Here is a 21,564-nt window from a genome sequence, read left to right on the forward strand (position 1 = left end):
CGAACAACCAATATTTCGAGTGGGGATGAGTTCTCTGAGCAGAGCAATAATTCAGAGATAAGCTTGCGCATATTTAGACTACCCTTTATAACAACGAAATATTCGTCACAAGAAAAAATGTATAATTATCAAGCGTTGCATTGATAACACAGCTAAAAAATTTGCGTTTTTTCTGCCTAAGTATGTATGTATGTGCATACATACATATGTACGTATTTATTGACACAGCGTGAAGTGATTTTGCTTTTTCTGCAGAGTAGAACCCGGGAATCAGTTATTTGTTCGCGTTCCCAGCAAAAAGAAGTGCTGAACTGTGAAGGTTTTTAGTGTTAAAATTGTTTTAATGGAATTCGCGAAATGCATAGTGCTTTTAATTTTCTGCGGCCTGCTGATCCTCACTGGAATTCGTGCTGGTGAGCATTGATTAAAAAGAATTTCAGCTTTTGGGAAATTATTGAAACTATTTATAGCTGAGTGACTTATAAGTATAGTTTTTTTTTATTTATAATAATTGATTTGCTTTCTTTTTTTAGATTTTTTGATAACAGCTCATATTTAGCTACATAATTTATTTAGTGGCAATTTGAAATTTTGTTTAGAAGATGAAAAATCAAGAGCCAATCTGTGCAATGATCTGTGCATTTAGCCCGCTCCAGAAAGATTAAATCATTACTCGTTAGGTTTCTTTGTGGAATAAGCAAATGTGCATAGTAGTTGTAGAAAGAGTGCTCCCTCTATTTTGTAATAACTCCAAATTTATTAAGGCATATTTTGCAATATCGAAGAAATCGGTTCAACAAAACTAAGCGATCTGAGAGTAAAACCAAGAAAATTGCTTTGAATTCGTTCAAGTCTATTAGTGTGACAAAGGTGGTGCGGTCTCCATATAAAGACACCATTTTCCAACTTAGATTGTATTGTACAAGTGAGGTGAAACTTCAGCGTGTATGGATCAGTAAAATCTGAACCAAAACGTCGAATAAAATCAAGTGTAGAATATGACTTAGAAATTATGCAAGTTAAATGACTCAGAAATAGGAATTTCGAATCAAATATTACACCCAGATCCCTACTACTAGTTCACTTTGCTGTTATAAGGTTAAGACTAAGAAGTTTTGAAGAAGTGGCCACATCTTAACCGCTTTATAATTTTGAACGAACAGATGTCGCGTGCGGTGGACATACTTTAGCGCACCAACTAGAGTGCTGCTCGCAAGATTCGACATTTTTGCATTACTTTCGACACATAAATGAATCGTGCTTGCCAATCGGTACTTGCCATTTGTGCCGGTTTCTGCTTGTTTTCTTATAAAGGTTGTCAAAAAAGTCTTGCGGTATTTTTATTGAATTTTCAATTGTTCATAAAATTGGTTATAATAATGCGATTTAAGTCAAATATGCGCCGTTTTGTTCGATGAAGAGTTCCCAACGAGAAGCCAACTTCATAATGCCTCTCTTATAGAAGCTCGCTTCCCTATTGTCAAAAAACTCGGAGAGCTAATTTTCACAGGACTCTCTTGTGGACAACTTCCGACTACCAAGCTCGTTCGCCATGGACAGAAATAGGTGGTAATCACTTGGTGCGAGATCCGGACTATACGGTGGATGCAAAAGAACCTCCCATCCGAGCTCCCGGAGCTTCTGGCGCGTCACCAAAGATGTGTGTGGCCCGGCGTTGTCCTGATGGAAGACAATTCGGCCTCTGTTTGTCAAAGATGGCCTCTTCTGCATGAGTGCTGCATTCAAGCGGTCCAGTTGTTGGCAGTACAGGTCCGAATTGAGCGTTTGACCATAGGGGAGCAGCTCATAGTGGATGATTCCCTGCCAATCCCACCAAACACACAGAAGAACCTTCCTGGCCGTCAATCCAGGCTTGGCCACCGTCTGGGCAGCTTCACCGCTTTTCGACCAGGACCGTTTGCGCTTCACGTTGTCGTAAGTGACCCACTTTTCATCGTCAGTCACCATCCGCTTCAAAAACGGGTCGATTTTGTTGCAATTCAGAAGCGATTCGCATGCATCCATACGGGCAAAAATGTTTTTTTGCGTCAAGTCGTGTGGCACCCATACATCGAGCTTCTTTTTGAATCGAAGCTTCTTCAAATGGTTTATAACGGTTTGAGGACTCATGCCCAGCTCTTGGCCGATGCTACGGCTGCTACTATGCCGGTCTCTTTCGGACAATTCAGCGATTTTATCGCAATTTTTGACGACAGGCCTTCCGGACCGTGGCGCATCTTCGATCACCTCTGCACCAGAACGAAAACGTTGAAACCATCGTTGTGCGGTGGAAATGGGAACTGTATCGGGTCCATAAACTGCACAAATTTTATTGGCAGCATGAGATGCATTTTTGCCTTTATCGTAGTAGTACTGTGAAATATGCCGTATTTTCTCTTTATTTTGCTCCATGCTTGTGACGCTGTAATTCACGAACGACTAAAAGCAAACAACAATTAATCAAACACGTGTTAGCACGTGAAAAGAGCTTTCCAAAAAGCTCTAGCGTGAACCGATGCGACGAATACAACTAGAACTACGCGCTTGCAAAGACAAGCTTGCGGAAATACCGCAAGACTTTACAATAAGTACAACAAGGACTTTCGCTTTTTATGCGCAAGTCAATCAGTCTCTCAAGTGTTTTCAGCAAGAGAGATGAAAGGGGAGACATGCGACTTCTTGCCTGCCTTGGGTATGAAGACAACCCTCACGGCCCTCCATGATGTAGGTAGGTAAACCCAGGCGATGCAGCTCGCATAGTTAGCTCTCAACCAACGGCATGATACCACCGCAGACCCAAACTAGGCGGCGTTTATCCAGCAACCAGCCACAACTGGTTTTGATGATTAATATGATATATTAATTCCTATTTATTTTGCATTATAATAGAAAGTGATTGTGAAATCGAGGATTTATATGTGTATACTATGCAAAATCAACTGACTAATTTCCACAAAATAAAAAAATCTGTGGTTTTGGTTACATTTTTATGAAAAACCGGAGTGTGAAGTCATCAATACGAGATAATTTAACATCGCTTTCGCTGGAAAATTTCACTGCCGGCTAAAGCGCTCAAGCTGACTTGTGAGATTACAATATTTTTGGCAGTGTGTAATACATTTATTATCATTACAATACATATATTTATTTATTTAGTCAGTGAATTGAACAATAAATTCCAACAGATTACAAAACAAAAGTACTTAAAACTAATTAGCACGCATTAGTCACTGACAAAAACATATTATAAGTTTGAGTCAACATAAAAAGCAAATTTAACAAATGGAAGGATGGATTTAACTAATGCAAATTTAACTAAAAATGGAAAAGTAGAAGAAGTCTGTATATTTAACTTTGATGGGATTGGAATAATAATTTCCGTAAGAAATTCCATGTTTTCGGAAGATAAACGTCGCATTTTTATTTTGATGGGTACCAAAGCGGTGGGAAACATCAAAGAACGTATTTTGCACTCTTTGGAAGAAGTCGTTAGCTTCTGCCATAAGATACACCACTCTTGCATACTCTTCCAAATATTCCATTTCTTCCTCATCATAAGTAGAAATTTCCAGCTTGCAGCAAAGTGCACCGAACCTTTTTTTGACTTTTAGAATTTGGAGTGTAAAATTTCGTTCTTTTTTCATACTTTTCAACTATTTTATATTAGCTTAACATAGTCTGTATGAATAAATACATTCAAAGACAAATAAACAAATATATAAAAATAAATAAATGACACTGCTTTTGACGACAAGAGGTCTTGATTTATTTTGCTAGATTAGTTTAATTGCATCATCATTGAAATCCCCTGACTATACACCAGGAATTATTATTATATTTTCTTATTATTATAATTATTATATTTAAGGGCAATATTTTATGCTGTTACAACAACAAAAACAAGCATGACATATACAACTTTTTTCTTATCATTATATTGCATGAAAATTTTTGACTTACCTTAAAAACCTTGTTTTAATCAAAAAAAATGTAATAACAACTGTTTTTACTTACAGACTTCACAGTTGGCGCGTGCCTTTCGTATTACGCGGGTATTGCCTACGGTGACTGTATACCAATACAGGATTGCCCCACTTTATATGAAATTGCTTTGAAACCCATTTTACTAGTAGAAGATGTAAATTTGCTGAGAAATAGCAAATGTGGCAGTGCAAATAATAAATTCTATGTAAGAACTTTAAGTAACAAAACTTCGTATTATAATATTTTTCTCTTACCTGCTAATCTGCTGATTATAGGTTTGCTGCCCAAAAGATTCATGGCTACGGCAATCCCGAGTTTCCATTTGTAAGTTGTATTAAAATAATTTGTTTTTTTCTATATTAGACAACAACAAAGATTGTAGGCTTTGGAGAGAAATTGAAAAAAAAAACTGACAACAATAATCACAAAAACAAAAAGTCTAATTTTTGCACTTTAGAACAGGATTTTGAAAAGCAGTTATTAGCGGCGCAATTATTTTGACTCCGAACTAAAAAAAAAACGAAAATTGTTAAACATTTCAAAACTGAATACTATAAAAAGTGTAAAAACCTACCTCCAAAAGTATGGCCCCAGACCTTACTTTGACCGACTCATCAGTCGTAATCTTCGCGCGCAATTCCTTCAGCACATGTGCATAGCCATGACGTTCTGCGGGTTTTATCTGAACAGCTTCTGGATTTACGTGTTGTGGTTCGCGGCTTACTCCTTTTGTTTGGCTCGGCTAGCTTATACTTCGGCTTCTTTGGGTTGCCCCTCTTCGTAACTGTCTGCAAGCCTTCATCCGTTTTCTCATAGGGTCCTTTTTTGTTCCCTGTGGGTCCATTTGCCCTGGCTATTTTACAGCTCTCAGGGGCAGCCGCACTGGTTGCCACTCGCTTCGGGCTCGTCGTCGCAGAGGTGGAAGTATCTGTTATTTGCTGGATGGCAGTGTTCTTTCGGAGGTTCGAGAGCTTCCTTTCGTCTTCTGCTGCCTTCCATGAACGTCTGTACTCCAGCGTTACATCCATCAGCTCAGTCATTTTGGATACTCCAACTTTGACTTCGTTGCTAGTGTTCTTTTGACATCTGAACATCTGCTGTATAGACCTTATCACCAGCTCACATTGGGAGATCGTATCTTCCTCCATCCTCCTCATGTTTTTTATTAGCTCAATCCCAGGAGACATTTCAATTGCGTCGATTGTTTTTATTAGCTCAATCCCAGGAGACATTTCAATTGCGTCGATTGACGCGGTCTTACATTCTCATTAATCATATTTGAAGCCTCTTCTATTCGCCACTTCTCTGCGCGCTATCTGTCTGCTCGGCTCACTTGACGATAAATTTGCATATGAAGGCAACAACAAAGTTATCGAGTACAATTCGCCGCTAAGGAGTATTGGTATACCTCATAAAACTGGTATAACTCACTATTTTCAATGAGAGTTCCATTCGTTTTTAGTCTACAACCAACAACAATATTGCGAAGAACAAAAACACGAGAATCACAAGTACGAGTTTTAGCAACAAATACTTCCCCATATGAGCGCGATCTTACTAATATCCATTAAAGGCCGATAGTCTTAGTAGCTAGTGCCTATTTTTTGTAATAAAGTCATTTATAATTATATTTCATTATTAATAAATAAATAAATAATATCCATTAAGTGCTTCCAAACAAATATAATTCTAGGCAGCTCTATTGCATCGCTGCCAAGATATGTTAATGTATACCAGTTGCCTCATCTATTCGCCACTTCCTAATGATTGCTGAAAGGAAGAGGCTTTTAGTATCGCTAACCTCACTTGTACTGCATCCCTTCTCACGGCGACTAAAAATTCCTGACACCCTAATGGAAATTATTCAGAATAGCCGCTAACGATTCGTATAAAAGATAACAAATACAAGCGCTGAGACCGTAATTCTCCACACGTCATGTTCAGCCCGGTTCCCTTGATTAGAGGCACTAATTTTTAAGCAAGAAAATCGTTTTTAGGGCAATCGTGTTTGATCTAGTAATCCAAGGTTTTCTGACAATTCAAGTATTGTACTTTGCTCAAAAATAAACGTGCATCATAGTATTTCCCAGCTTTAACTTGAAAGGAGGCGCTCAGTTAACCTACATACATTAATATACATATACCTATTTGTGCATGAATGCTGTGAAAAGCGATCGTATTTTTAAGCATTCATCTTCATAGAAAACGTCTTAATTTTAATTAAATGGAAAAGCAGAAAGGTTTAATGGATCGCGAAAAAAGGACAAATCGGTATCTTGACTTCAGAGGGACTTTCAGACTTGTGGAATCTTACGTGAAACAGGGTGCCTTATATGGTAAGAACAAAAAATACAGAGCTGCGATGGCTTTGATACCGAATGACGGCCTAAAATCATGAGGATTGCATCAAATTCTGCCCTTCCAACAGAAAAAATCAAAGAAATGCCAAATGCTGCAGCCAGCAAATCCACCGTTCGAAGGGCATTATCTGAAGCATAAAAAATTACAAAAAAAAATCGTTTTAATAAATTTCGCAAATAATGCCGCCTCAATTTCTCAACGGACCATATATGTAGCTTGGAGTTCTATTGCAAATAACGATCCCGGTGAATGGAAAAATGTAGTATTTATTGACGAAAAGAAGTTAAATCTGGATGGGCCGGATGGATACAATTACTATTTCCATGATTTAAGAAAGGAGGAAAGGTCGACAGAGAGTCGACATCATAGCCGTGGAGGTGGTGTTATGGGATGGGGAGCACTATCGTACTATTGCGGTTTCGAATTAAAAATTGTAGACTAAAAAATGATCGGAAACATCTAAAACCCTCTTGGAATCATATTTTCCCAAGATTCGTGAAACATTTGGATCTATTAATTGAATCTTTCAACAGGATGTTGCCCCTGCACACACTTCAAGAGGGGTCTTAACTTGGATTGCGTCCCAAGATGTTGAGACTTTAGCATGGCCGCCGTATTCCTCAGATCCGAACAGTATTGAAAATCTATGTGGATGGAGCAAGCCAAGGCTTATGAGAATAGGCAACAATTTGTAAGGAACATTGAAACGGCCTAGTCTGAAATTTTATTAGGCTATTTGGAGAATTTGCATAAATCCATCGTTGATGATTTACGAAGTAATTTATAAACAAGGTGGCAGCATAAAATATTAAATTTTAAATAATAAATGCGAGAAAAACAAAATTTTCCCTATTTGTTATTATTTTTTCTCATTTGGTTAGTGCCTCTATTCTAGTGAACCAATAAATCAAGCACAGTATTACAACTGCTGAAGTTTTACTGCTACGAATACCGTTAGGTGGAAAAATATTTAGATGCATGTATATTTTTGAGTAAAGTACAGTCTTCACTCGAATTATCAGGAAACCTCGGATCACTAGATCAAATACGGTCGCTCTAATAAACATTTTCTTCTATAAAAATTAGTGCCTCTAATCAAGTGAACCGGACTGTAAATGCGCATACATACAAATTGTAATTACAGATTTATGAATATAAACTACAGCACTTTTTATTTTGCACAGCTGTACCGGAGAGTATCTGCCAAGCACCCAATGGCACACCTGGAGTTTGTAAACCCATCAAAGGGTGCAGTGCCTTAATGAATATCGCTATGAAAGAAAAAATTGCACCCGAGGAGATTATCTACCTACGAAGCAGTCTGTGTGGAAATGCTAATGGCAATTTTATGGTAAATATTTTAGAATTTGATAACGGGGTTGTTGATTGAAACTAATTTTTTAGGTCTGCTGCCCAGTAGCTCCAAATATATCTGAAAATGAAGTAGAATCTACTACAGTAGCGACGGGTAAGTCAAACTTCCTATATTTACTTTTAGCGTTTTCATGTTACTTTTTTTCTCGCTGAATATCTGCACCTTTTACGGGTATGTTTGAACAGTTTTGCTAGCTCGCAAACTAAGTCCTGTAAACTTCTGCACCAAAATCCTAATTTATTATTCATTTGGATGAAGATCAACTTCATGTACTTTGCAATATAACTTCGTTAACGTATCGAAATATTTCTTGAGGAACGTGGCGGAAATCCCGCTTATATAGAGAAACCTGTGAAAACCTGAAAGTCAAGTAACATTCGCCATATACCGATTTTCACCAGGCGTTTATACACTTTTTGATAATGACGAATGAATCTGTTAGATTATTGTGGATGGTTGTGTTCGACGGTGAAGGCTGTGACTTGGACAAATCCTACAGAGGACTATGCTCAAGACCTTCTAGAGCGCTTCTCCGCTTCCTCAATAAAGCTGTAAAATATACAGAGAAGATATTCAACTATTTTCTATTCATTTTCTTTTTTAAACTTCTATGCAATTCAGTCTAGGTTATAATCAGCTATCTGAAGAGAGTGCATACAAAAAAAACAACAACTAAAATTCGAGCAAAGGCTATGTCTATATTGATTTGTTTAAAGAAGCGTTGCAGTTGCTGGCGTTTGGCATATTCGTACTTCGTGGGTCTCGTCTTTTTAAATGCAGCTGCCCGTTGGGAAATCCTTTACTGCAACCATCGCCTCAACGAAATTTGCCCTTTATGGCCTTCTTAGTTCGATATCACTATATTGATTATTTAATGATGTTCACCAGTTCAGGCTCCATAATACAAGATTGGGAAAACTGTGTCTGTATACATCCATAATACATAATAGCTGTTAAATGTAGTGTAAGACAAGACTGCATTTTATTAGCATTGTTTTCAATACTGTGTTAGATACTTTGTTGGATACTGTATTGTTTAAGGCAACTAAGGAAAAGAGAGGCATTCCATGAGGCCTAACCGAAAGACTTGAGGATTTAGACTACGCTGATGGCATCTGCGTTTTAAACAGCACCGCTGCAGATATGAAAAGGAAAATCAAATTGGTGGTTAATTTGGCAATGAAAGTAGGATTGCGCATACATGTTGACAAAACTAAAGCTCTCCGATTTCACACCGTTTGTAACGAGTAGATACTTTTTCACATGCAATAATTCGTTGGAAAATGTAGCTCGTTTTTGTTACGTAGGCTCCTTTCTTGGGCAGATGTCGTTAATTGGCTTGTAAAATCTAGACAAGCTTTCGGCGCCCTAGGCCCGGTGTGGAACTCAAGAGTCAAAACTAAAAATCTTCGAATCGAACGTAAAATCAAAACTTTTGTACCGATGTGAAACGTGGAATCCAGCACCAAAAGACATAGAGAAAGTCAAATCATCAAAATCTTTTTGTCCCATACAATAACAAATGACAATCTGTGGCACTTAACACAACAGCAACGCAAGTGGAATTGGATTGGCCATACGCTACCATAAACTACCCGACGAAATCGCTATACGAGCTATTACATACGTGGAATCCACAAGGCACCGGACGTAGAGGAAAACCAGCTGATACCTGAAGAAGGCACCTTGAAATCGAAATCGATAATCTCCAGTTAAGGGGTTATATACCTTGTGTTTTTCAAAAAAAATAAAATAAATTTTATTTCTTTATCGTAAAGTACAATCCCTTGAGAACATTTTCCAAAAATTTCATAGAGATCTGAGCAATAGATCGAAAGTTACAGCGTTTTAAATTGTGCGTCGTCACAACGTAACGTAACTAAACTTGAAACTTTAAACGCGATTATCTCAAAAACGTGTTTTTCCAAAAATGCTTTTGCGGTGGACGCGATTGCAAAAAAAGTATTCAACCGATTTTTATAATTTTTTTTAATTGTTCGTAATTGATGTCGCCTCTTAGTGAACGATCAACTTTTTATGTATAAATTTTTATTTTGCAGATATGAATTTTTTAATGCCAATTTTAGGACTGTAAAAGTGGAGTTTTTTAAAAACATGTTCTTATTTTCACAAAAATCAAAATATTTAATACATTGATCCTTCACTAAGAAGATATAACCCTATACTAATGAAATCTTTTCGATTTTTTGATTTCAGTTGACTTGGTGGACTTGAATCGCGTCCACCGCAAGCCTCTTCCAAAAAAAGGGTCTTGGGGGAAAACGCCATAACTCCGCCATTTTTAAATATTTTTACACAAACAAAGCCTTTTTTTTTCTTTAAACATTGTAATATCCAATAATAAAAACTTTTATACAATAAAATTATTGCTACATATCTTTAAAAAAAACCCAACTTTCGCTAATTTCACCGGACCACAAGGTATATAACCCCTTAAGTTGCAAAGACATCTAAACTCATACATTACGGCCCTTTGCTTCTTAACGGAACAATAGGAACTTAGGTATATAGGTATATGATACAATCACGAGACTAATTTTGCGTAAAGGCGTCAACATTTTTCAAGGTGATGTTAATTCAGATTTTTTCTTATAATTTTAATTAAAAACATTCCGTGACGCCTAAGTCATCTAATGATTTCAGCATAAGTTCTGCACAGAAGACTTTCTATGAGAAGCTACCGAAGTGAATTGCTTAAATTCCAATAACTTCTCGACCGTTCTAATGACTTCAAGCGCCGCCTCTGCGAATACTTATTTAAAATATGAAACTGTGCTCAGATATGTGAGCATCTCAGAGCAATGGACGTCAAGAACCTTCTTAAGGGCTTTTGAGAACACAGCAAATCAAGAGGAACTTGACCTCGCCTTCCCATTTTCGGAATAAATATTTTTTGACTTGTCTTCACGACATGGGCAATTAGATAAGCGAGGTGCAACTCTTGCAGATTAACCCAATTCAAGGCATAAAAGCCGCTTTCACATCGCGCAAAACTGCTTGGAGATCAGCATTTGTTGTTTAGGCCCTCAACCAAACCAGTTGGACATGGTTGTATTTATGCATTGTAGCTAACCTCCAAAAGAATTTAGCTCTTCTTCATCAAATATTTTTGGCAGTATGTTAAAATCATGAACGGTTTTACGTTGCTTCAATCATTTATTATGTGAAAGTAATGTCAATGCTATCATCAGTGACTCCTTGCAAAATTAAAGATTCAAATTTTCGACAGATTTTTTAACCCTCACGCTTCAATCCGGCATAGTTTTGACCCCTTTTTTAAATACTTTTCCTTACTCCACTCGGGACCATAAGACCTCCACAAGACTATTCCATCGTATACGGCTCTGGGCTGCTGCTTTTGCGCCGTCCCATGTGATGTCGGCATCTGCTAGCTCGCGCAACTTTGACCTTCTCCAAGTATTCTTTGAATGCCCGCGACCTCTGATCACTTACGGGTTCCAGTCCAGTACCATTCTCGTGATGCTATCTGGTGGTTTTTTATGCGTCTGACCTATCCGTCGGTGATCTCTACAACATGTCGTTGCTGGTGGTGGATGGTGTTCAGCCAGAATATTCCATAGATGATACGGAGGCATTTGTTGACGAAAGATTGTAGCCACTATGTGATGGTGTTGGATATCATTCATGTTTCACTTCCATAGAATAATATTGACTTCACATATGCGCTGAATATTAGCAGTTTAGTGCGCCTGGAAATTTGCGAACTCGCGCTTGCTGTATGCATTCACCCGAATACCGTCCTTGCTTTGTTTATCCAGCAGTTGACATCTTCTTCTGCTCTGCCGTCTTTCGGCATGGTTGAGCCGAGGTAGCAGAAGCTTTCGACAAATTCTACCAATTTGGCGATGTTGACCTCCAGTCCGACAGTTGACGCCAGTGTGACTAGTCTGTCAGCCTTCGCTTGCATATCAGTGAGTTTGTGAGAGAGGAAGCAGATGTCATCGGCGAAGTCGAGGTCCTCAAAATGTCTGGTGAAACTCCATACGATTCCTCTTTTGTGCAGGGTCAATTGGCTTTAGGAAGGGGCGAAGAAGAAACAACCTTGCGTTTGCATGGAAATTATTTAAAAATAAGAAGTTTGAAAGTTCAAATTTCCAAAGAAATGTTAATGGGACAATTTTACTAGGAGTAGTCGAACCTCAAAAACTCCAACGGACTAGGGTGAGTGCGTTAAACAGTCTTAGAAAGATACAAATTTTGAGCTATTATTAGAGTAGAAGTGCATGAATGAGAATAAATTGAAATTCGCTCCGTCTATGAAATATTGTTAAGGCAAGAGTTGGAGCACTAAAGTTCTAAATTTGGTATGGTTGAGGTAATATAATGGCCCATTAATTTTTTCTCGAGCAAGCTAATGCCCATTGAAATGAACTCCCTAGGGTAGAAAGACGTGCCGTAAAACAAAATTTGTATAAAAGTATTTCTTCACGTCCTGTCGATCGGAGATTTCAGTGCCACACAAATCAACATTAATGAAACGCTTTCTCCAATTCCCATTTATGCGCTCACTGCAATGGCTGAGAAATGTTTTTGTGAGTACAACGACAAAGTTCCTAAACTTTTGAAACTTCTTAGCAGTTCCTAAACCAGAGGCCTGTCAAACACCGAACGGCGAACCTGGAGAATGCACATCCATTCGGGACTGCAGCCCCTTGGTCAATCTAGTTACCAATCCGGATAGAACGGAAGCAGAAACTGCTCTTTTGCGCAAAAGTCAATGTGGACTTGCAAATGGAACTATTTTAGTGAGTATTTCAAATAATTCACGGACTAGCCCGTTATACATATTTATGTTTGTAAGTGTAATAAATCTACTGTTTTTGCTTGAAGGTTTGCTGTCCATTGCGGAAATCCGTTAAAATCCGTGATGATCCAACAACAGGTAAGTGCGGGAGTTAATAGCTTATGAAAAAAATTCAAATAATTATAAAGCGCCTTTCAAAAGTTGACGCCTAGAAGTCAGTAGTGAATAATTCCTAGACTGTACCTCCTTTATTCATCTTTGGCATTGGTTAAGTAGACGCGTTAGAACAACGCGCAAAAATTATTGAAATCTTTGACCTTTAAGGCCCTCGCCTCATTTAAAATGGTGTTTTTTCTTTTTTGGTGTGTCTTTAAAATCGTGTAAAACAGAAACGAAAAAAGATTTTTTTGCTATTGTTCTGAGTATTTAATTTTTTGATGCATTGTTGTTCCGCGACTCACAAGTGTCTGAAATCAAAAAGACAAAAACATTCTGGTTCAGTTTGAACAACGTTAACGTGTGAGCTATGATCCTATAAAAAATTAAATTTTACAAAATGGCGGACGTTCAAATTTTACCCTTTCTCTTTCGTTTTCTAATCCTTTTTAAGACTTTAAAGGTTCGAAAAAAATACTACAATTTTTTTTCCAAATGATCATACTTTCCACGAAAACGACATCAATTCTACGTCTTGTAACTTTTATTTCATCAAAATCGGTTTAGTAGAACCGGCTATATATGTGCCCATTGTCCATGAGATGACCATTTTTTCAATACTGACATCTTTTTTAACGAACCTTGTATGGCCAAACAAATTTTTATTTTTTAACACTGAATCAAAAAAAAAAAATATTCAAAACAAAAATAAAAAAACTTTTTTCGTTTCCGTTTTACATGATTTTAAAGCAACACCAAAAAACACCATTTCAAATGAGGCGAGAGCCTTAAGAGCAACATATCTCGTGAACGAAATTCGTGATTTTTTAGGGCAAAATAATCGTTCAAATGCGCCCACAATTCAAAGGTTGGTGGAAAAATTGAAAAAATATTAAGAAGTTGGTTCTCTAGAGGATAGAAAAAGGATTGGGGAACCAACAATGTGGCATTCTGTTGAGAATATTGCTACTGTCGCGCCAAATGTTGCTGAACAACCTTCAGCACTGATATCTCAACAACTAGACAATTATGAATCGACGCTTTGGCGAATTTTACCTGTAAACGTCGTCATGATGGACATTTAAACGATGTAATTTTTCACATGTAATTAAGAACCGTATTTTGAATACAAATATTGAAACCTGAAAGAACCAAAATTTTTATTTTTTTATATTAAACCAACGTCTGGCTGCGTCTTTTGAAAGACCCTTTATATGTATTACACCAAAAACATAAATATGCTTAAATAACAATAAAATCATTGTATTCTATTTTTGTACAGAGGGGATTTTTTCAACACAAAGTAGTTCTAAGGGAATTGAGCGAGCACAATTTCCGGAAGAAGCTGTGCCAGGAACTGTGAGTGAAAAGCTAAAATTAAAAAACCAAATTAAAAAAAAGAAATTACGCCCGGTGATAATTACTTTAAGAAGTATGTTTATACTCCAGGGGCACTTTTAAGAGCATATATTTATTTAAGTGCACCTAACTTTCATCGTACAAATTGAAAATCTCATTTTTAAAAGCGTTTTGCCATTTTTTTAATTTGGTTTTTTTTAAGAAAAAAATTTCATTTTTTAAAGCGGTTTTCGATTTTTTTAATTTGTTTAAAAAAAAAATTTTTACTTCGTGCTAATATAAATATTTTAACGTCCAATTTTATTAAAATTATTTGTCATGAGCTTCTTGAGTTCGAGATCACGTTTTAGAAAACCAGAGATCGGCCGCATTGTGCGTGATTACCATTCGTTGTGCTCGGATTCGAAACCCAGTGTGAACATGAAATGCCAAATGCTAGAAAAGGTTTTTTTTTCTAATAGCGAACGGCCAGCCACCAGGCAATGGCAAAACTCCGAGTGCTGCCATGAAAAATCTCCTTATATGCAACCATCTGCCTTGCGGAGGCAGCATAAACCACAACAAGACGCACACAACAATTAAGAGGAAGAGCTTTGCCAAATACCCAGCGACAGTCCCCGGCCCAAGTTAATACTTGCGCGTGAATGAGGCCAGAACTCTAGTTACAGTTGGTTATACTTATTCTCTCGGCTCGGTTCGACTTTGAATTGCTCCGCAACCTCCATATGATGTTATATAGGATTCGAATTGCGTAAGAAGACAGTAAGCTATGCGCTCCGTCCGGCTCCAGAGCCTTCCTCTGATACGCCAAGTTATCCAAGTATTTTGGAGATGGTCTTCGATATTTCTGAAAATTGCTTTATTTGTAGGCTTGAGTGTAATAAGAAGTAAATTCAAACAATTTTGAAAAACAAAAAAAAAATATTATTTTTCGATTTACTCAATATTGAAAATTTTGAAATATACTTGGAATGCAAAAATTTAAGTTTTTTGCCGGAAATTTATGGGAAACAATTTTTTTTAATAAAAATAAAAAACGCTCCTGAATCCACCAATCAAACATTTAATTTATTTTTTTCACAGGACTATAAAACCAAGCATATATATTACGAAATAGGTCCAAAAGTATAATAAATATTCATTTCCCAAATAGGGCTGTAAGGCGGTTGCTGCATTCATTCCATCTTTTGTGTCCTCAAAAACTCTCTTGTGTGAGCCGATGTGTAGGAGCTGTCATTATCTTGGGAGATTATGATTCGTTTCGGACGTTGATTTTCCTTAATTCTCCAAAAACTTCTAGAACACAAATAACTGTTTACCACTCAGAACTAACTATTGTAAGTTTCTCTAGTAGTACAGTTGCGACATGATTAAATTTTCGGCAGAAACAGGTGACCGAGCATTCAACCATTTGCTTTGATTTGCTTCTTCCGCGAACAACTTTTGTTGGATTAAGCTTGCCTAGGAACACCCAAACTGCCGATTGTTGTTTTGTTTCCAACTCATATGAATGCGTAGATCCAGGATTCGTCACCTGTTATAATGCCACAGATATGCTTTCTGGCACAACAATCGTTTTTGGATGGCCTTCACGAAATTCATTTTGCAAGGTCTAACAGTCAGGTTGGTACTCATTGTACCACAAAGCGGCTAAATGTGGTGCTTCGACACCAAAAGTCGAAGCAAGTTGATCAATGCACTCCTGTATTGATAATCCACTTCGAAAATCGGAATAAATCATAGCACGAAAATCTTCCCGAGTTAATTCCATCTTTTGGGCGAGATGCATTTTTCAACTCACTGAAAAAGGAACAAACCCTTGTATAAATTATCCATTGAATGCAAAAATTTAGCATACAGCAAAGAAGGTTGAGTTTTTGAAAATTTGATTTTTAAAAAGGAATTTTTTTACAAAATCAAATAAAACATAGAAAAAATCGGTTTCTTAATCGGATCACTCTTCAGTTTTCCTCATGTAAGCTCGTGCTTTTGAGCGAAACGCGTTGTTAGCCTTTCAAAAGAGTATTAAGATCAGCATCACGTCCCTGACAGATTTACGTCGATATGTCCACGACAAATATTGCCTTCAATATATCCAGACAATGGCAGATTTCTTGAGAACATTGCGAGTAAACAATTCAAGTACAAGTTGCGAATATACTTGTTAGGTAAATGAGATAATTCCTCAATATAAAACTTAAATTTTAGATGACTCAATACTTATTCTGTAACACTATTTTTTTACGGTAGTGTAGAAGCTGACGAAACCGAGTGGCTACGCCTCAGCGATACTTCTTTGGAAACATTGCAATGTTTCCTAACTGAAGGTGATGTGGTGAGTGTGTCTCAGCGAGCTCGAAGCCGAAGAAAATTTCGAAAATCTCCACGAGGATGCTGTGGAGTACATTGCCGGCTATTTCATCCGGAAGTTTCATCTACTTAAGCGAATATGTGTCCAATTAGTCTTCGTTTAAATGGGTCGACACGGTTTCCAAGGGTGCATTGGCTAAACCAAGTGCTAATTTTTTAAGAAGAATTAAGTTTTTAAAAGCTGCGTTTGCTAAATTTAATGACAACAGAATACACGACAGCACATCTATTACGATAAAACTATTGCCGCACGCAGAAAATATTGCATATATGAAGATGTCATGAACTTCCGCACTTGAACAAGTGTTTGGAGAAAAATGGCATAAATTCATCTAATTTCACTTTAGTTTTCAGAGATCTTTGAATTTTAGCTCTGATAATAAACACTTCCACCTTCCTTCTTCACTGTACGATAAGAAATAAAGCCAAGTTTGGTAATCTTCTTAGTCGCTCAGGAATAACAGTCGCGTGTACGGACGAGACCTCTTGCAACATTGAAAGTCGTGCAACAGCATTAGAAGAATAAATGAAGGCAAAAGTAAATATCTGAAGATCTCGCGCGCGAAGAGAGGCAAACCCCTCAAGACATCAAAATCGGCACATTTACCTTTGAGGGCACTCAACACTTCAAATAATTGGAAGTGTTAATAAAAAAATTACAACAGTTGCCACAACGCAATACAAAGCACATGACGCCCACACTAAATTCCTGAAGCTTAAACTGCTAACATGTGAATGCATATTCCGCCTCTACCACTGAATAATACTGCCGGCGCTGTCGTACGGCTACGAGTGCTGGACAATGACAAGCAAAGACGAAACAAGCTGAAGAGTGTTCGAGCGAAAAGTGCTCCGTAGGGTGTTTGGCCCCATACGCTGCAACGACGGAATGTCCGAATGCGCTACAACGAAGAGTTGCTGAACTTATAACTAGAGAATATGTCGTTAAAGAAGATGTCGTGAAGAAGATGTCGTTAAACACATTAAATCCCACGGGCTTCGATGGTTAGTAAGCACTGTGCGTAGAGGACAGCCGCCCTCAAGAATCCTTTCTAACAACAAACTCCCTAGCGACCCAAGCCCGAGGACGTTCAAGGATAACCTGGCTTGTCTAAGTTATAGCCGACATGAAGAAACTCCGAGTTAGGAGCTGGAAGTCTATTGCACCGAACCGTTCAGATTGGAAGGATATTGTGGACAAAGCTAATGCTCAACCAGAGCTGTAATCGCTACTTGATGATGATGATGAATAAATAATTTATTGAAATTTTTATATGTTTTCCTTAATATTTCTATTACAACACCATTTCACTGCTTTAGAGTGTCAAATTTCAGTTGTCACTGAATACAGAACCTTTTATAATTGAATTAACGTAGATGATCCTTAGTTTGGTGTTGCTTGCGTGCAAAATTGATCTCATCATTGATCAAAGCTTCGACTGCGTATATGTGAAAAATCGGACGTCAAAACGGTCATAATGTTAGGGTTCGCTCCTATTGAAAGATGAAGTTCTCGGTGAAAAATTCTATATATAAAAAGGTTCATTTACACACTTTAACTTATGGAATATTTGCATATTTTAGGAAAACTACCGAGATACGACCGAGAGTACACGAATTCCATCAAAGCAAAACAAATGTGGAAGAGCTGTTTTAAGCAAACGTATTTTCAATGGAAAAGAAACAGATATCGATGAGTTTCCTTGGACAGCATTGCTAGTGTACACTAATGGTAACTAATAAATACAATTTTATAAAAAAAGAAAACAATAAAAAAAATATATACAAATATCCCTACAGACTACGACAAAGTGGACTTTTTATGTGGCGGTGCTCTGATTAGTAGGAATTACGTTCTCACCGCTGCACATTGCGCAGACGGTTATATTGCTGAGGATTTCTTGCTCAAAAGTGTTCGCCTAGGCGAATGGAACACTAGAACAAAGAGAGATTGCCAAGAAGACAACAGAGGCCAAGAGTTATGTGCACTACCGCATCGAGATGTAGACGTGCAGAGAATAACAATTCATCCACATTACAATTCTGGAACCCTGACCAATGATATTGCATTGTTGCGCCTAGCGGAATATGTTGATTTGACAGATTTTATTAATGTCATATGTCTTCCGTTGGAGGCGAGCCTACAATCGGAGCTCCACGTAGGTGCCGCTGCAGTAGTCGCTGGTTGGGGAACAACTGAAACGAGTCGACATAGTTCAGTAAAATTGAAAACTACTATTACAGTGCTGAATTCCACACAATGTGGTGTGAAAAAAGCTCGTCGGCGTATTACAATTAGCGATAAGCAAATGTGCGCAACGGGCAATCGTTCCGACTCCTGCTATGGCGATTCAGGTGGTCCACTTATGCTGACAGAGTCACAAAATGACGAGGTTTCTTATTACTTGATTGGCTTGGTTTCGTATGGCACTGGCGAATGCGGACAAAAGGATACGCGTGGTATTTACACACGCGTCGGAGCATATGTGGATTGGATAGAAGACACTATGACGAAATAATTCTCATATAATATTAATGTAATATTACTGCTATGCTACTCATAGACACGATTTTTACAATATAAAATTGTGCTGGTCCAAAAAATGCCTTTTTCCAATCATATATGATAAGTGATGTCTAGGGAATGTGGTTTAGAATATTGTGCAAAAGGAGTGCCATATCCAGTAGCAGAATATTTTATTTCATAAACTTGAATTTGTCCGGCTTTAAACGCGAAAATAAAGTGGTTAAGCGACGAAATTTGAGATATTCACTTGTTGATGCATTTACAGCCTATGTCAGAAAAAAAGGACCGCGATAATTCATGAAGTATAAAAAGTATATATTTAAACAATTTTTTTACCTAAAAGTATGTACAAAACTACGAGGCGCAATAAGCTGTTTAGTCTCCATCGTTGTCGCATATAGCCTGACATCTTCTCGGTATGCGTTAAAGCTTTTCTACGTAGCTCGTCGATAAAGAGAACCAGATTTTGCGAACTTGACGCATGAGCTGCTTTAAATTATGGACTGGCCTTCGGGCAAGATGCGTTTTTATAGTTCCCCACACAGTTTCAATGGGGTTGCCGTCTGGGGACTGTGGTTTTGACGATGTGGGATGGTAGGATATAGTATGTTCGCCTACTTCAGTCGACGTTCGATGGTGTTCATACTCACATCTATTGCGTTTACGGGAGAGTTTCGAACGACACTAACCTAAGTTAGCACAAGAAAAAAACCGGTTCTTTCACAGACTGTTTGTTATGTAGGCAGTAAGTTGTCGTTTGAATCTCCCGCCAAAGTTTGGTAACGATAAGACGTTACGTTAAAATACTCCGCCGAAAATATGTACGTGTATGTGCTCATAATAATAGCAGCGTGACATATTGAAATGTTTCGACTCTCTGACTATTTGTTTATTTTTTATTTAATTTTTTTTATGAAAACGTAAATAACCATATAAATCCAAGTTATAAACTTTGAACAAAATTCATCAAATTTTCTTAACCCTTTACTGCATGAATTAATAGCGTTGGAAAAAAATTGTTTCCGGTAGAAATAGCTTTATTTGATTATCAATACAGACATATTAAACAAAAACTTATGAAAAAGTGTATACTTTGGTTTCTTCTTTAGCGTAACCATATAAATATAAAAACAAGTCATAAAGTATAGAAAATAGTTGAAAAAAGGAAAAACTAAAGCGGTGTTATTGGTGAATGGATTGCTCTTTTGAGAGATGATTAACAATTTTTTATGGCCGGAATTGGATGGTATTGATCTGAAGAACGTTTATTTTCAACAAGACGGCGCTACGTGTCACACAAGCAACGCAACCATTGATCTTTTACGGGAAAAGTTTCCGGACCGTGTTATCACTCGAAGAGGTGATCACAATTGGCCACCAAGATCTTGTGATTTAACAGCTTGTGACTTTTTCCTTTGAGGCCACGTGAAAGAGAAAGTCTAGGCCAACAGCCCGGGATCGATTCAATACCTTAAATATGGAATTCGTGAGGCTATCGAGGACATAGGGCAGCCACTTTGCAATTCGGCTATGGAAAATTTCATGAAAAGGATATTGTCCTGTAAGTGTGGTCGTGGTGGTCTATTGGCTGCTGTTATTTTCTACTATTAACGGCGTACAGAAGGTCTTTATAATGATATAAACATCCGATTATTTATATGAAACATAGCATTTTTCTTTGAATATCCTCTGTTTGGAAGACCCTATGATGAAAAAATTAACCCTATCAATGAAAAAAGCTCATGAAAAAAGCTGCTCCTACAATGCTTATGCTTCATCTCTACTCTGTTATATTCAACACGGGCAAAGGCAATGGGTAAACCTCTTACTTGAGCTGATAATTTAACTCTAGTTTTAAACTGAATGCAATGAATCCAAAGGTTTGTGTTTTGCTATTAGACGCACTTAACCCCCAAATAATCTATTTTAGGAATTTTTGAATTTATCTCGAACTTGGTCTATATTTTTCAATAGTTGTTCTTCGCCATTTCCCTGGTAACCAGCTCTAAAACAGGTTTAATTCTTTTGGTTTTACTGTAGAGCATTTCGATTTTTCTTGATACCAGCGATTAAGTCAATTAAGTACTTCTTAGTCCAGTCAAATATTTCTATTTCAATGTTTTTCTATATTTTAACACCCGGTCAACTGATTCAGCATTTGAATCCACTCCGAAACCAAATGGGGTACAAACATTTAAGATTTCTACCGATGTAGAAAAAAGTGTGCATTCAATCCCAGTAGACTTCTCAACTCGGGATGCAAATCTTGATTATAAGTAAGTAGAAATGAAATGAACATTGTATTGGTGTGTGTGAGAACGCTTAATAGGTATGTCTACTAGCAAATTAGTCTCGTGAACTTTTTGCCTTAACTAGCGTGAGTACTTTGTGTTTTCTAAAACTTATCAGTAATTATAGGATTACCCCAAATGACGTCATTGAATTTCTTCCCATTAAAATTATATGCACAGGGTGGGCCATATAGCGTTTGCTTTCTGAACTACCTATTTTTTTGAGAATGGTAACACAAATGACATGTCAAATGTGTTCGTAATTTACTTAAAGGTTTGACATTTACGAAATGGGACGCTATACGCTTGAACAAAATTGGGAAATATTGAAAACCAATTTCCAAAGTGGTGAGTC

General features: G+C 37.4%; 1 protein-coding gene across 2 annotated transcripts; it reads left to right on the forward strand.

Moving 5' to 3' along the window:
* The first annotated feature begins 270 nt into the window (after positions 1–270).
* Positions 271–19,633, forward strand: LOC129241845 (serine protease easter-like). Of its 2 annotated transcripts, none has more exons than XM_054878374.1 (10): positions 271–413; positions 4,017–4,189; positions 4,260–4,308; positions 7,530–7,696; positions 7,750–7,813; positions 12,338–12,507; positions 12,593–12,644; positions 13,945–14,021; positions 17,976–18,123; positions 18,192–19,633. In XM_054878374.1, exons 1-10 carry the CDS (start codon positions 344–346, stop codon positions 18,908–18,910), a joined length of 1,689 nt encoding a protein of 562 aa, XP_054734349.1. In that variant the 5' UTR covers positions 271–343; the 3' UTR covers positions 18,911–19,633. The 2 variants fall into 2 exon arrangements, with proteins under 2 accessions (XP_054734349.1, XP_054734350.1); XM_054878375.1 differs by having other exon boundaries at positions 12,341–12,507.
* The last annotated feature ends 1,931 nt before the right edge of the window (positions 19,634–21,564 follow it).

Source organism: Anastrepha obliqua, chromosome 3 (genome assembly GCF_027943255.1).
Source record: "Anastrepha obliqua isolate idAnaObli1 chromosome 3, idAnaObli1_1.0, whole genome shotgun sequence".
Classification (NCBI taxonomy): Eukaryota; Metazoa; Arthropoda; class Insecta; order Diptera; family Tephritidae; genus Anastrepha; species Anastrepha obliqua.

Excerpts from the sequence above, each read along its gene's own strand:
- LOC129241845 (XM_054878374.1), top strand. The coding sequence starts at position 344 with ATGGAATTCGCGAAATGCATAGTGCTTTTAATTTTCTGCGGCCTGCTG. Across the intron at positions 7,697-7,749 it reads ATGCTAATGGCAATTTTATG|GTCTGCTGCCCAGTAGCTCC; the intron begins GTAAATATTTTA and ends CTAATTTTTTAG. Across the intron at positions 12,645-13,944 it reads CCGTGATGATCCAACAACAG|AGGGGATTTTTTCAACACAA; the intron begins GTAAGTGCGGGA and ends ATTTTTGTACAG.